Source organism: Aspergillus thermomutatus, assembly GCF_002237265.1.
Source record: "Aspergillus thermomutatus strain HMR AF 39 chromosome Unknown NODE_230, whole genome shotgun sequence".
Classification (NCBI taxonomy): domain Eukaryota; kingdom Fungi; phylum Ascomycota; class Eurotiomycetes; order Eurotiales; family Aspergillaceae; genus Aspergillus; species Aspergillus thermomutatus.
Genome location: NW_020798280.1, coordinates 1 through 16,191, shown reverse-complemented (window position 1 = coordinate 16,191; position 16,191 = coordinate 1). Strand labels below are relative to the sequence as shown.

Sequence of the window (16,191 nt, the reverse complement as noted above, 5' to 3'; positions counted from 1 at the left end):
TGCCACTATATAAGATGGTCTTGAAGGAAGGAAAGAATGAAGCTTTTGATATTAGTATCTATCTAGAAGAGAGAGAAAGAGAAAGAGGAGGTGAGGCAATCCAACCCTAGGAGATAGCCCTATAGATTAATGTAGGGTTGTCTGCTAAAGACTAGAGACTGTGACACTGCAGAGTAGGATTCCTAGATATAGAATACAACCATCTCATATCAACACTCTGCTACCACTATGTCAAAGGATGTCTCAGAATCCTTACAGTTCTCCAAAGTATAAAGGACAATTCATTTGGCCTTGGTTATGTCATTTCCTATGATCATCTGCTATCCCAAGAATTGTCAGAGGGAGACAGGGCTAATCATAATTCAAAGCCCAGCAGTCACTTGAGCTCGTCCCGTACGAAAAATTCATCCATTGCCAGAGATCCAAACAGCCGTTCCCCCTTTGATCAAGGTATCCATATGGTTTGTGCAAGGTATTGGACGTAGCGTACATTACCACCCTTCTCGCAGAGGTCCCGCACAAGCTGATTCGTAACTCCGATCGGATCCACGATCTCATCCTTCGTTCCTTGGTAGATATACATCGGGAACTTAGGGGCCCCAGTCCTCCCCATAACGCCAATGTTATCCAGCGTCTCACGGAACTTATACAAGAAGTGATCTCCGTGCTTGAAAAAGGACGAGATGTTCCTGAACGCCAGAGATGGGGGAACTTCTTCCACGCCGAAGTGGCGACTGCAGCGTCTCATGGGACCATAAAACTCCTCGCGGTGCTCATCCAGCAGATCTTCGTCGATGTATTTTTGTATCTCGGGAACCGCGTTCATTATGCCTAGCACTGCCCACATGTTCAGCTCTGCCCATTCTCCCCCATTGCAGTAAATGTAGGTGTTTGTAATGTTGGGAGGAGGACCGCCCATGGCAGCACCCACAATCTGGGTCAGTTCCGGCGCATACCTGGGCTGCATCTCGGAAGCCCATTCAGTGGCATATACACCACTGGAGAACCCGTACAGTACCGTTCTGGCGTTAGGCTGGAGGCTGACTTTGTCTTTGAAGTTGAATGCCGCACGGATCGAGTCGAGTGTGTGGTAGGCTGTCTGCGGGCCCACAGTAAAGGCAGCGTTCCAGCCCTCGTAGTCAGGAATATTCAGGACTGGGCCGTCGTCTCATACAAACGGTTCCACAAAGGATAAATCCATCATATTCCAGGATAGGGAGGGGCCCACCGCGCCAACCTGGAGCCCGTATGAGGGGGAGCAATTGATGTCTGGTGAGTCGTAGGCGGGCTGCACGGATCGGAGTGGGTCCTTCTTTGTGTTTTTGGGATGACTATTGTTGTGACTGAGTGGGTTGGGTTGTTGTTTAGGTCCTTGGTGACGTATAGGAGTTGATATGCGGTGGCAGTCGATTGATGTGCACTGGGCGGTGGTCTATGATTGTTCCGGGGTCCAATTCTTCCCACGACCCTTCCTTCGGTGTATAGAGGTTACTTTGTCCCTAGCCAAAGTAGCATCCATTATGCTCTAAACAGACTTAATGTGATTACTATTGCAAGGTAATTGCTGATAGGCATTTTGAAGGACAGAGCGCCATAAATCCTTCAGCTCAGCTGCAGCGGTGCTGCAGCAATCCAGTGTTAATTTATGATCAGTACATGCTATCCTATTCAATGTAAATAGTTCAGCATGAACGCTCTCCACAACATTCCAGTGAAATTCTGTAAGGGCAATTAATGAGCTACCTATTAGCTAATACTACAACGGTAAGGTTCAGTTCAGACAGGGATCAGACAGTAATTGGACCGCTCCTGTTGACAAAAGGGATCAAAAAGTTGGTAATACGGACTACTTTAGCATCCAGTGGTTCTTGTGTTGTTGCCCATCTCCAAGGCATGAGCGCAGCAATTGATATTGGTAAAAAGCTGTAGAGTGCTTCTGAGATAAGTATCCACTGGCAGTAATAAACCTGGTCACACTGCATGGTAATACTGCATTCAGCCAAAAGGAACTATTCCCGTGCCATTTTGAATCACAGAACAGAGATGCGCTTAGAGCTATCGAGTGGTATGGTGTATAACTCAGCCCTGGCTGACTTCCCTGAAGTTGGTCAGTGACTTTGACGCCACCCTTTTCTGCTGAAGGTGAGTAACTACAGCATTGCAACGTCAAAAGCACCATGATTCCCCCACCCATTTGCTACTTTCAGCTCCTCTAGGTTAGTTCATGGTGTTCAGCAAAGTTCAACAGTGTATCCTGAGCAATGACCATGTTGAAAAGCAATTTTAATATTGTTCATACCCCTCTTTTTTCCCACCCTACCCCACCTGCAGACCTCCCAAGCTTACTGTGAAAACAGCAGCTCCCACCACATTAATTATCAGCTGAACTGGCGGATGTGATATAGCATATGTTGGGATGCATGCATGATGTGGAGATTACCTTGCTAGCCCCCAATTAGCTCTTCTTAGGAAAGGTGTCCATTGCGGGGAAACCCTAGGCTAAGTTGCAGTGAGATTTCATAGACCTGTTCTAAACACATTAATCTAAGCTAAGAGTGTTCAATGTCCGTGGTCCCTGGGAAAGTATACAGAGCCTAGAAGAAAATGAAATTCTAGACTATGGATAGAGTTCAACTTAGTTAGGGTGCACTTCATACAGAGACAACCATGGTTTGAAACTCACGGAAGACTCCGAGCGAGTCCCTGCTCCGTACCAGAGACGGTTCATAGGTGGGTCATGTCATCTACAAGGGCTATGCTGGTTTCAGCTGAAATGTAGGGAAGATGCTACTTCGTGCATATGAGGTTACGTGTTCTGCATGTAAACGTCATTGATCACAAGGTTCCCAAGTTTCAAAAGTACGTGTAACTGGGTTAGAATGGATGTAATACCTACTCTATACTGGGAGATTGAAGTATAAGAATAACCCAAGCTAAGGCGGATAATTCTGTCTCTACTAGATCTCAAACACCAACAGTTTCTCCCTCGCACCATTTATTCAACCCAGATACAATACCATTCCTCCAAAGATGCAGAAATTCTACCTATCCGCCTACGCGAAGCCCAGCCTGGGTGGACTGGCAACCGGGAGTGCCACTCATGGCTACGGCCACTGGATGCCTGAGAACGTCGCACTTCGCCGAGCCTGGCTATCTCACCTCCTGGACAAGGCTAAGCCAGAAATTCCCCGAAAGTTGAGAGATGGCAAGGAGAACCCCGTCGAAACATTGAGGAACCTAATTGAAAACAACTCAACTCTCTATATGCTTGCCCATTCCATGTTCGATGAGGTCCCTGAAAAGGCCCCATACGATAGGGACCCGACCACACTCAAGAAACAAGTCCGGAACTACAAAACCATGTTATATCTCTTCAATACCCTCTTGACTGAAGTGCCAGAGTACTTTTTGGCGGACAGCCCCGACGTACCCGGCGGTCTTATTGGGTTTCCGTTCAATATCATCGTTGACTGGCCGATGGGTACGGAGAGCGGTCGTCAATTCTTCCTCGATCCCAGAGTAAATGAGGCTCTGAAAGCAATCTTGAATACATGGAATGAGTTCCTCAGCAATCCCAAGGGAAGGACTGGAGAAGAGGGTGGAGGCAACCAAGCACTGATCGATGCTGGTTGGAGCTCAGACCTAGCAGTCCAACAGTTGGAGAAGAAGGCAAATGATGCTACACCTGGTAGTAGGAGAACATTCACAGAGCTATTCGAGCACCCCGCGGGCGGCACGCAGGAGAACTTCTTCAACTATCCTCATTGGGATGCATTCTTTACGCGCAAGTTCAAGGCCGGGGTTCGCCCCGTGGGCGAAGCGGCCCTTGTCAACGCTTGCGAATCGTTCCCTCTTTCATTTGACACCGAAGTCTCGGGCCGCACTACCTTCTGGCTTAAGGGCATGCCGTATTCGCTGTACGATATGCTAGGAGCCACGCAGGATTCTACGGTCAGCCAGTATGTTGACAGATTTGTCGGCGGCACTGTGTATCAGGCCTTCCTGAGTGCAGACTCTTACCACTGCTGGAATGCCCCTGTCAACGGCAAGGTTGTATACCGATCCCTCATCGATGGAACATACTTTGCCGAAACAGGTGCTGCAGGATTCGGAGGTTCGAGTGGACCTGATCCAGCTGGCCCAGATGTGTCGCAGCGTTATATCACTCACATAGCAGCACGGGGTGTTCTTATTGTTGACACAAATGTCGAAAATGGCTCACATATTGGATTAGTGGGCTTCGTACCGGTAGGAATGTCCGAGGTATCAACCTGCCAATGGGAGGAGAGCACTGCTGAAGGGAACACTATTGCCCAGGGAGATCTCATTGGGGCATTCCATAGTGGAGGATCAACTCACTGCCTGATCTTTGAGCGTGAATATGCAAGACGGTTGAATTTCAACCCCAAGGCACAATACCCAGAGATCGCAACCGTGAACCTGGCTGTTAATAGTACACTAGCTACTCTTTAGGGTAGATGTTGCTTCGTCGATAATCAATCTCAGAATCGACTGTGTCATTTCTGGTCGACTAAAACTTGACTAGGTGGGTTTAGTTACGGGAAGGAGCGAGCACTCATGAAGATTTGAGATAATCAATCAATTTGCTATTATTAGTTGAAGCATGTATTGACGTGCAAAGGTCTCCTTTTAGTGGCAATTCCCATTTGAACTACAGCCCTTGATGACACGCGGCGCTTGAGACGTATCCAGTCGGCAAAAACACGAAGCTTTGATGGAAATATCTGCTACAGCGAGCGCCAGCTTTACTGCAGGCTCGACGACAGCCGCTTCCTCCGTTCTTCCCAACCGCGTCAAGCACTCATGATACCCTTGGAGCGACCAAACATTGTTCGGATGACGGCGGGGACGAATCAGTGTGTCATCGAGTCCAAGGTCGGCGCGATACACGTTGGCCGCTTCCTCGAGATGGCCTTGTTCCAGAAGAAGGGCCGCGTAGGCATGTCGAGTGGGTTGCATCCACGACCATGGTTCACTGTATGGGAGCTTGTCATCAAGGTCGATGGACTTGCGCAGATGCTCAAATGCCTCTGCGTAGTTCTGGCGGCGATACTCGATTTCTCCATCCAGCATGGCCGCGGCCACGGCCAGAGTCTGAGTACACTTGCTGTTGTAGGCACGACGGGTCTCTGGGACAAGTTCACGCGTCTGCTGGAAGAACTCTCGTTGCCTTAGGGCTCCATCTACATCCCCGGTAGCCGCATAGGCAACTCCCTTGGCGTAATGTGCAGTTGCGGTCGTAACTCTGTACAGTTTAGAGTCATTTGGTAGTTCCATTTGTTTCAGCTCCTCCCACATTCCGAAGCGCACCATGACATGTAAGCGAGCTGACATGAAGTTCTCTAACCAATCAGCCATGGGCGGGGATTGAATCCGTAGGACATCTTCAGGGACTGAAGCCTCCATCCGAGCAACCGCATCCAGAGCTGTCTTGAGTTTCCCGGCAAACATGGCGGCATAGATGAGGGAATGGTAGTCGTGAAGTCGATAGAACGTGTAGAAGTTGTATGGACCTGTACGACGCACATACTTGTCATCAGCGAGGGTAGCCTTGTAATTAGAGTCAATCGAACGACGCCAATCACCGATCAGAATGTCGAGATGAGTAGGCATGTGGTGGATATGGCCTGCATCGGGCATCAAGTCTCGCAGCTGGTCGGCGACATTGACACCTAATTCGGGATTAGGTGACATTTCAATATAGTGAATGTAGAGGTGCAGCAGTCCTGGATGCTCGTCGGGCCCTTTTTGAGCCAGAGCGCGTTCCAGTACCTCCTTGACCTCCATCGTGGCCGCTTTGGGATTTGGTTCGCCGGTAAACAGATCCCAGAGCGCCCAGGGGGTCTGATTCATCAACGCATCTGCGTAGAGGACTGCAACATCCAGATCATCGCCAAAGGCTCGATACACAGGCTCCATCGCCGTCGCATACCCATGATTCACTGCCAACTGCTCCGCAGCATTGGGTGGAGAGGCACTCTGAAATCGCGATTGGATGGCTTCGATCAACCCTTGCTCGATTGGAGTCGCGTCTTTCGCATGTTTCTTAGCCTTGCGTGATGCCTCGTATCCCCGTTTCATGCATGCCTTCAAGTCTTCTCCATCAAAACGCTCCCATGGTTTGTTATAGTTGGGACCCACCGCATACGCCAGCCCCCAATATGCTATGGCGCATGAAGGATCATGAGCGATAGCTTGTTCAAAGCAGTAGGCGCCCTCCATGTGATTGAAGGCATAAACCCAACTGAGGCCACGATTGAACCAGGTCTGAGAATCCGGGTTGGAGGTGGTGATCTTCCGACCGAACGAGCCGAGATCGTAGTATTCTTCACTAGCCAACACAGGTGGCATGACGTCTGACTCACAAGACATGATGGTGAGGAGCTATACCAAGAGTAAGCAAATCGGCAAGGAAGGAGAGGCGATGCTGTGAGGGAGGTTCTTTTCATGCCAGACCGAGCTGGTTATATATGTAGAAGTGGCGTCCTGAGAAACATATGATACTGAGCCATCGGCCTTTGAAAGCGATATCATCGAATCCGCGGGACCGGTGGGACAAATACTCGAATCTCTGTGATCTGATATAGATCTATCCGAAGTCCACTCTCCAATATCCACTTTCGGCCTTTGTGGTGATCTTCTCGGAGTACTTCAGGACTCGATCTTGCCGGAGCCTAAGGCCATCAAACCCCCGACCGTAGCGGGGTGATGACTAATATGGCCAGTCGACAGTCACTCTCCTCTCTCCCATCTCTCCCATGATTGAGAACTCATGATGAGCGACTGACAGTCCGTCTTGAACAATGACCTAGAGTCAACGCTTACTACATCTTCGTCCATCCATATTTTCCATTACTTCCCCCGCCCAGTGTGCCGCGGTATGAAGATCGACCTGTATCCATTCGTGTACAGGACACGGATCCCAGCCGCTCCTGCTTGCCTTCCATATCGAGTAGTCCCTTGGGATTAGCACTAGCAGCAGTGTTAGTCTTGATCCCCATGCCTGAGGATGCTGATCTGATGAGAGAAACAGCCGTCAAGCTGAGATGGTCGTACTCTGAGCTGTACGCACAGTCAGCCTTGGCAGTGTTGAGAGCTTTCTTGATGATTACGAGGCTTTTCCTACCGATATGGATTTGTCACGAGCTCTGCACAGTCCGTTGCAATCAAGCCTCCCTTTTCCTGTGGAGACCGTTTTGGCGCCGGCGCTGCTTGCTATCTATGAGTACGTCCAGCGAAGTAACATCGCTAGGATGCGTGCCCGAGCCGATCAAGCTCTCACAACGGCCATGGATTTATCTCTACACACACCTGGCTCCGGTAGCTCGGAGTACTCGGTCGTGCTTCGTCGCGCGTGGTGGATGGTGGTCAGTTTACTTCCTCTCCGATGAGATCCTGCTGATCCTAACTGCTTGTTCGCTCCCAAAAAGCTGTTCTGGTCTATCAGTCATCCATTCAAACAGCTTCGGTATGAGGCAATCACTCACTGTATATTCAGCTGGCAGTCCTCTTTGTTTGCGGCTAATATGGCTGTCTAGCCACCCATCATTACCGTTGATGATCCTCGGATCACCACTCCCTTTCCCGAATTTCATGGCTGCCGTGAAGTTCGTATCGCTGCGATCTTTGTCTCTTTGTCGAAGCTCACTCAATTTTTATTATCCATCCGTGGCCCTTGCTGGTAAAAGCTCAGAAGGCACTCATCAACAGCTGCTGTATCTCCCGAGAGCTGACCCGGGAGAGGGTCGAAACTCGGCTTCCTCGTTCGCTCCGGGATCAAATCCAGGAACTCGACGCATTCATTTGTGAAGTTGCGACTGAGGCAGATCGATTCCGATGCGTGACGAATTATTCAGGAGCTGAAGCGGACGCCTCTCGACAATATCTCGCGCTTTGATCCACACCTAAGTCTTTGTGTTCGCGACATACTCGCTTTTCCTGTCTAACTTGCATTGTTGCCTTCTGCTGGGAATATAGTTCTCGCCTTAAGTTACATCGATTTCGCGCTTTTTTGGACCACCCGATCTTCCTAGCAGATCATTGTGACCTCCCCTCGATCAACGCCGCTGGGTTCTTGGGTCTGCCCCATCGACTCTCCGCCAGCCGGATGGCCGACATCGAATGCATCTTTTCCTTCACAGAGCAGGACTCTACCTCAATCTGCCTCAAATCAGCTCTTGTGATTTCGAGGGTCTTTAAACATCACTCCTCGCCAAGCCCATACTCCTCTGGCATCGGTCTAGAAACCGATGGGAAAGCGTCCCGCACAACCATGGCGTCGCGTCCATCAAGGTCGCCTGAGTAAAGACAGGAGGTGCTGCATCTTCTACTGGCACTGCAAATTATGTTATGCGCAGTGTTTGTGGTCGGATATCATTCCCAGCTTCTTGAAATTCGGACTGTCTTCCGACCCTCAAACTGATAGATTGATGTTTCACCTCCGAGAACGATTTCTGCCTCACCATCCTTGGATATCGTCACCTCCAAATCGCCGTATTCAGTCCACCTCACCGAGATTTCCCCGGCCGGCGTGACGAATGTTCCCTCTGCGCTCTTCAAAAGGTCTACTCCAGGCTCTATGCGCAGACGCTTGAATCCGGGTTGAGCCGGCGTCACGCCAAACACTCGCGTAACTATCTCATTGACCGGGCACGCGCTCCACCCGTGGCAGTCACTTCGCGCATTGTGCTCATGTTCAGCCCAGGTGGTCAAGTTATCGGTCATCATCCGTCGCCAGGGATCCATCAGCGTCGCGAACATCTGTGTGTAGAGACCGACTTTCTCCACGGCCCGGAACAAGTAGAACTTCATGGCGTAGGAGCACTGAGCCAGCGACGGGTCTTCCATTGTGCGAACCATGAGTTGGCGAGCTGCGGCGCCGGTTATCGTCTCGGAGATGACGGCAAAGACCTGGCTGTGCTGGCTGTATTCCGGAGCTGACGGCCCATCCTGGTATAGTCCGTCTTTGTAGCAATGGCGGTTGACTGCGTCTCGAATGGCCGCTGCGCGTGTGCGATATTCAGCAGCGGTGTCTTTCCTTCCAGCGAAATCGCATGCATCAGCTGCTTGCATCAAGGCGACGGCATAAAGCAGGCTATTGAAAGTGGCAGCGCCCTTGGTGTGGTATGCTGAGGGCATGCATGAGTGAAAGATCTTCCCCGGCACAAGCCATTGAGGTACCCAGTCAATGAAGGGCCACTTATCCTCCTCGAAACGGCCCACAAGACCCAGCTCATTCAGTCGCTCGTCGAAGTGGTTGAGTATCCCATCGATTGTGCCGAGATACCGACGCACGAGAGCGGTGTCGGCGAAATATTTCATGTGGTCGTATACCATGGCAATCCAATATAACGAGAACTGGGGAATTTGTGTACTACGAAATCCGGCAGGGAATTGTGCCTTGATCAATCCGTCAGGGCACCGGCTCGCATGAAACTCTTCCATTGTCTTCCGCGCCAGTCGGTCGTCGGGGGACAGCTGGTAGGTGAAGAGCATCTGCAACCGGGAATCCGATGCGAATTGGTTTTGCTCATAAAAGGGGCAATCCTCGTATGTTTCGTGTCGGCAGTTTTGCAGTGTGCGCAAACTTATCTCCCAGATTCGATCCAATTCTGGCTCCGCCTGGACACGAGTGGTGATCTCGAGCAGGTAGAACGTCTCGCGCAAGGTGAAGCTCTTGAGAGTCAGTGGCCGTTCGGCCGTCGTGATGTGCAACTGGACATATCGGAATGCCCGGAACCAGAACGGCTCGAATGTGTGGTCGGGTTGACCATCTGCAATCACGTAGACGTCCTTGACGCCGTACAGGCGACCACCAGAGTCAGCGCGGTTGGACTTGGAGCGCGGCATGGGGAATGGAGCGGTTTCGACACCGAGATCTTTCTCGTAGCATTCGGCAAATAACATGATGATACTGGATCCCCTCCCACCGCCGCATTGCAAGTTAACGAATGCGGTGGTCAAGGAAGCAGCCTCTAAATCCACCGTGACGCTTTCCCCAGCAGGGATGGTCACTGAGGCATTCCCTTTGATCAGGTCGATCCATCTTTCACGGCCCATTGAGCCCTGGCACTTGACCACCCCGTCAAACTCTCGGTGGTGCTCCGGAAGTGCTGGTATTGGACGCGGCAAAAGTCTCCAAGGGCTCTGAATTGGGAGCATCTTGACGGCATTCGATTGTAAGACAGCCTGTTGCCAAGTGGAGTCGTCGAACCCTGGGAGCTCCCAGCCAGAGAGCTGCTGGCATTCCGTAAGTTTCTCGTTGTTGCAGATGAATGGAGGGCCGAGGATGTAGTTCCACTCTGATTGAGGGATGATCTGCCGAGCTTTCTCTTCGATACATTTCCACGATGCATCTGTGGAGAGGGATAGGCCCTATGGAAGCATCGCATGCATCAATGGATATACATAGGTTGAATTCTACCCGACAACCACGCTTACCTCAATTCCTCCGTGAACCAGGAACCCCGGCAGCTCTGTACTGATGATCGACGAGGAGCCCGCATAAACACTGGAGTAGCGAAGGACACGCGCACTGATGATGTTTTCTCCCTCCACCAGATATGGCCGGATGTCGACTGTCTCGTAGTACCATCGCTCCGGGTAACTCTTGCAAGGACCAAAGCTCGCGCGGTGGCCGTTGACATACAGTCGGTAGCGACTGTCAGCGGAGACATGGACGGGCAGCTCTTTTAAATCCGAGGATAGGCTCCATTGGAAGCTTTTACGAAACAGAAAATATCGAGCAGGCGCATTATCTTCTTCATGATGATTGGGTGCCCAGATCCATTGCGCTGACTTTGTCCAGGATAGAGGTGACATGTTGAGTGTGAATTATATGGATTCTATGATAAAATGAAGGTTTTCTAAGACAAACCCGAGCACTGTGACTTTATTTGATGGGAAGACGAGGAGGGAAAGACAGGACCGGGAATTCCATGGCTCAACTTGATTCTCGGATATTCCGCTCGGCCGTCTTTTCCCCGACTTTCTCCATCCATCTCCACGGATTCCGGGGTATGGGATGCGATCAAGAAATCAATGGATATACTACTGACTTATTGCTACTGGTGGTCCTGCTTATGGTTTATGGAAGCACTCCGTGGACTGAGAGACACTAATCTATTGTGCTCCCACCGCAGCCAGTTATTCCATGAAACATACCGGCTTAGCAGTAGTCGTGGCACTGGAAGATCCGAGGTACACCGTACTTTCATGACTTATTGTCTCACATTCCAACGTCAGTCTTAACAATAAACTCTTTGCTCCAAGGCATGACTGCTTCAATTTCTCGGTCATTATCCATGCAGCCTAATGCTGTCCTCACCCCCTGGCCCCTTAACAATCATTTTTCACATAGCTGTACTGATTATCATCAGAGTGAGAAAGCCTTGTGGCTGTCAAGGATGAAGCCAAATTGAAGAGGCAAACAGCGCAATGATGCATCATACCTTGGAGGCCAGTGCATCAACAACTGCTGACTGAGCTGAAGCATCCAGCGGAGCCACAGTTCCAGCAGGTTCTCGAGCCACCATCGCAGGCGCTGCAGTAAGAGTACTGACGCTTGGCAAGCGCATCAACGTCCGCGTTCGGGGTGGGAGCAGCTAGGGCGCTCATGGAAAAGACGGCGACAAATATCAGTGAGAGCTTCATTCTGTCGGTATATTCAATCACAACAGTGCTGGGATGACGCGAGGCGCAAAAGACGTGGTGCGATCAATGGTGAGGAAGATTGTCTGTGGATGTTCGATGAACTCAGATTCTTTCCAGCTTGACATTGGGCATGGACACGTCTTATATGCTTCTCTCAGGAGCCGATCTTGATCCTAAGACATGTCCATGCCGCCTGGCAGATATCGATGCAATCCTACGGAATCGCGGCGCGATACCCCGGTAACGCGACCTATAGTTCTGTTCAGATTTATTCCTTTGGCTCTCCAGTGACTTCGGATGACGTTCCACAGCACCCATATGTATTTTTGGTGTTCGTAGCAGCCTTCTCATGGAATCCCTCGGTGGCAGGTCCGTGGTATAAACAGCATAGTAGGAGGCCTGATGCAGGGGTCTAACCTCACTCTTGTAATCCTGAAGTCACTTTTGCAGAAACAGCCTCTGGTTATTGAAGGATGATCGATTACGACGGACTTAAGATTCGGTCCGAGAGGATCGCAAAAGCCACTTTTCACTTGTTGCTTAGCCAGATGTGTGAATGGATATTCAGCCGCGGTCATGTACACGATTGACCATTAGGAATGACTCCAAGTGTTGGAACCAATATGAAAAGAACGCCTAGAGCCACTAAGTTGACTATGAGCACATCAAAGCTGATTTAGATAGTCCTGCATGGCCCCGCACTCCTGGTGGGATTGGAATATAAGCAATCAATCATTGGACGTAGCTCAGTCACCCCCAGAATCCCAGAACCTATCATGGCTAATTGCTTCAGCAAAAGTGTTCCTGTGGGCCGCTAGATAGAGCAGAGTCCGAGGTGGGGCAATCGGGGGCCTTAAGAGGACACGTCTAGATCGGAGGTAGAATGCAGCTTGTATTTCACCAAGGCAATCAACCGAAAAGGGGAAAATAAATCACGACAAAGTCTACGACAACGAAGACTACCATGCTCAAAAGTAGCTTAGATTGAGGCGAGTATTGATGGAACTACCTTGCAGATGGCCCTACTGCCTGGACATTGTAACAACCAACAGTGCTGATACCAGCGTTACCGTCATCAATCCAAGACTGAATAGAGAGGTCTATTTTCTTGGTCTATTTGGCTAAACGAGAGTCTTAGTATACAGCAAAATGTTGAGAAGAAAATACTAGTGCCGCAGTAGAACGTGCCTCATCAAGACAACAAATCTGGACAATCGGTTGCATTAAACCGGGATTGATCCGTCTTATAGGGCACGCTACAGGGCAGCCAGAGCGAGGCAGACGGCAACGACAGCGCCGAAGATGGAGCCCGAGAGACCGCTGGCAGAGTTGCTCAGAAGGTTGGAAGACGAAGGGGAGGAGGAGCTGCCGGTGGAGGAACCAGACTGGCCGGAGGCGCCGGAAGAGCCAGAGGAAGAGGAACCAGAAGAGGAGCCAGAGCCGGCGCTGCTCGAGGGACGCGCCGAAGAGGAAGAGTTCCAAGAGCCGGAGTAGGAGCCGTTGTAGGAGCCACCGGGTCTGCCAACGCTGAAGGTGGGCTTAGCAGAGCCAGCACTGCCAGCGGCAGCGGCACCAGAGGAAGCTGCAGCGGTAGCGAAGCCAGAGGCACTGCCACCGGCAACGGAGGAGGCCGAGGAGGCAGCAGTGGAGGAAGCAACAGCGGAGGAAGACGAAGCGGAGCAAGACAGATCGAAGAGGGGAGTGGTGCTCAGAGTGCTGCCGACGATACCAAAGCTGGGGTTGGGGGTAACGGGGCTGGCATCCTGGAGGATGTACCACCAGGTGTTGGTCTTGCCGAACAGAGGGCATCCAACCTCGTCCCAGTAAGTCTTGGCGTTGGCGAGATTAGCAACCCCGAGGTTCTCCGTTTTACCGCTGACGGGCCAGCCAGTCTCAGTGATCCAGACCTCCTTGCCGTTGGCGACCGCCTCGGTCTTGGCCACGGCGTCCTGGAAAAGAGCCTTGGCATCGGAGATGGAGTTGGCCATGGTGTTCTGGAAGTATGGGTAGCCATCGAAACCCAGCCAGTCGCAGGCATCAATGACAGCCGAGTTGGAGCCGTTGACCCAGGCGGTCCAGGTGTCAACATGGCCGATGGGGGCACCGCTCAGGCTGGTGCCGGCAATGGCGGAACGGACCTCGTTGATGTACGACACGATCTCATCAGGGTTGACGCCGAGGCCAGCGTTGGCCTTGACCCCGTCGACCGAGTTCCGGTACAGATCCTCACTGCCGACAGAGATACCGACAACGAGCTTGGCGAAATCATCCCCGTACTCGGCAATGGCGGACTTGAGGGCGGCGATTTCGTTGGCGATGTTCCCACCGGAAGCCCACAGACCGAGCAGGAGGGAGGTATCCTCGGCGATGGCGGCAGGGATGGCAGTAATGGGGGTGTTGGCGGTGCCTCCTTGCTGGGTGGAGGGTCAGTCTCTGAAGGGCCATGAGGAAAGAATGCATGGACACTTACAATCATGGTGTACAGGCGGGCACTGGTGAAGCCGGAAGTGCCCACCAGGTTCTTGGCTGTCGAGAATTCAGACTGGAAGTCAGATTGAGTCTTGGAGCTGCCATCCGACTTGGTGCTGCCATAGTTGAAGCCTTGGTACGCGGCCTCGGAGGTAGCGAGCGACAGAGCAAGGGCAAGGAGCTGTGTGAAATGCATCTTGAAGGTTCTAAAAGAGAAGTTGGTAGAAAAGAAGGTGCAGACGTTGATTAAAGAATGTAAGTATATCCGTATAAAGCGGTTTTAGATGGACAGAACGAGTGAATTGAACATTGGACGTCAAAGACAGAGACCAAGTTCGAGTTGGAGATGGCAAAGCAGATGAGGAGAAGAAGAGAGATGCAGAGATGGACAGTCCATAAATAAAGAATCAGTTCTAGACCCGGTGCCTGTTGACTTGTCCAGCCCAAGTGGGTCGGGGCCACGTTGGCTCCCATAAGCCAGGGCTTGTTCCGGGACTACAATATTACTACTAGTACCTAAAGATAGCAGTTACTGGATATTAAATGCATGGATGTGATTGCTCCGATACTACAGTGTGTGCCTAGGTTCCATGGAAAGGGACAAAGCCCTGAGATGGCCCTAATTCCCTCAGTAAATTAGTGGGCCCGGTTGACACAGTCGCTGAGAGAACAGCCAATCAGCAAAGATGTGGCAAATGCAACAAAGCCAAAGGGTTTAGTGCGGTGGGTGTTGGATCCACAAGTGGGCATCTAACATGTGATGTTGCAAATGAATCTTTCCCTTTCTGCAAACAGCCAAGTCAATAGTCAATAGTCCATAGTAACTCCATGTCAAGACTAAAGACAATATTTAAAAATAGCCCTCAGTAGGATATGTAATCATGGCATTTGCTCAAGGAGGTTCAGGAACAAGATCTAGAATTAGACTGATTCTACTAATTATGATCAATCAATGCCTTGAATGGAGCCCCTGCCCCTGATTCTCCTGGACGGGTACCTGAATAATCTGACAGAAGGAATGCTGCAGACTGTGGCACTCCATAGTATTATTATTATGGGTATTCCATATGATCTCTTCTCCTGATTACTCCATTCTCAAGGCATCAAGGATATCTCTTGTCTGTTTTCTTAGTACGTAGGTCTATGATTTATGAGAGGAGCACTCGGCTGACAGTGTAGAGACAAGTATACCGTCTAATTTGAAGAGTGACATTTTTGCATCGCCATTCTAGAAGCAATATCTCTACACCATACACCTCCGAGCTCATACAATGGGATTGGATCTCTTCCTGAACACAGGAGCAAAACAGAACAGGAGGTGATCGGAATTCTGCATTACAACCTTATCCATGTTCATCCGATGTTGGCTTTGCACATCCGCAGAATGTCCTTGCTCCAAGGTAGGGCCATTCCATTTCATTGTTCCAGTGAACAATGGCTCTGATAGGAGAACGGCTGCATTAAGCTTAAGTATAATCTGGAAAGTATCCTGCTGCTACATCATCTGTCTAGTCTGACCAAGAGACATGCGATCCTCTCGAGTATCTGGTCGAATGCTATCCACCAATTCTCTACCGTAGGATTCTATGTCGCAGTCCTCGTTACATTAAGTGTATTTCTGTTCGCAAGATATATATTTCCGAAAACATCAATTGACAGTGTGCCAGCAAACGAGACGACAATCCCAGAGGGATAACCCAACATTTAATTTTATACTTGGTATTCGACTATGACTTTGTTCTCAGCGTTTTCCGTACAAGAGATTCCCTACTGAATACTAGCCATACTCCTTTGAATATCAATGTGCCTCAATTCCGCAGGCTGCGTCAACCTGAATCACGTGACATTTATGACGATCAGCTACCGTTGACAATATGCCTTGATGCTTCCTCTGCATATGGGCGACCAGCAACACAGCTATCCCACATATAAACCCTCACGAGCCTTCTCACCCAGGAAGGCCATACTCTATTGAATCTTCAGAACAGGCTCTCAATCCAGGCGCCCTGCCTAGGATAAGGGACAGCTCCCCCTCCGCGCGCTGCCTGA

General features: G+C 50.6%; 5 protein-coding genes across 5 annotated transcripts; 1 reads left to right on the top strand and 4 right to left on the bottom strand.

Annotated features, from left to right (window-relative positions):
- Window positions 1-445: 445 nt before the first annotated feature.
- Window positions 446-1,575, bottom strand: CDV56_102335 (putative lipase; the record flags this gene model as incomplete). Its single annotated transcript, XM_026755954.1, has 2 exons — window positions 446-1,155; window positions 1,536-1,575. 2 exons carry the CDS (start codon window positions 1,573-1,575, stop codon window positions 446-448), a joined length of 750 nt encoding a protein of 249 aa, XP_026611394.1.
- Window positions 1,576-3,030: 1,455 nt separating this feature from the next.
- On the top strand, window positions 3,031-4,473 carry CDV56_101948 (phosphatidylserine decarboxylase family protein; the record flags this gene model as incomplete). The annotated part of the gene is made up of 1 exon (XM_026755567.1): window positions 3,031-4,473. The coding sequence occupies one exon, from the start codon at window positions 3,031-3,033 to the stop codon at window positions 4,471-4,473; it is 1,443 nt and encodes a 480-aa protein (XP_026611393.1).
- Window positions 4,474-4,650: 177 nt separating this feature from the next.
- CDV56_101677 (tetratricopeptide repeat protein) lies at window positions 4,651-6,393 on the bottom strand (the record flags this gene model as incomplete). Its single annotated transcript, XM_026755296.1, has 1 exon — window positions 4,651-6,393. The coding sequence occupies one exon, from the start codon at window positions 6,391-6,393 to the stop codon at window positions 4,651-4,653; it is 1,743 nt and encodes a 580-aa protein (XP_026611392.1).
- A 4,068-nt stretch (window positions 6,394-10,461) lies between these two features.
- Window positions 10,462-10,842, bottom strand: CDV56_101018 (uncharacterized protein; the record flags this gene model as incomplete). The annotated part of the gene is made up of 1 exon (XM_026754637.1): window positions 10,462-10,842. A coding segment is annotated over one exon (381 nt), but the record flags the coding sequence as incomplete, so codon positions are not given.
- Window positions 10,843-12,929: 2,087 nt separating this feature from the next.
- Window positions 12,930-14,338, bottom strand: bgt2 (GPI-anchored beta-1,3-endoglucanase EglC; the record flags this gene model as incomplete). The annotated part of the gene is made up of 2 exons (XM_026754094.1): window positions 12,930-14,087; window positions 14,144-14,338. The coding sequence occupies 2 exons, from the start codon at window positions 14,336-14,338 to the stop codon at window positions 12,930-12,932; spliced, it is 1,353 nt and encodes a 450-aa protein (XP_026611390.1).
- Window positions 14,339-16,191: the final 1,853 nt, after the last annotated feature.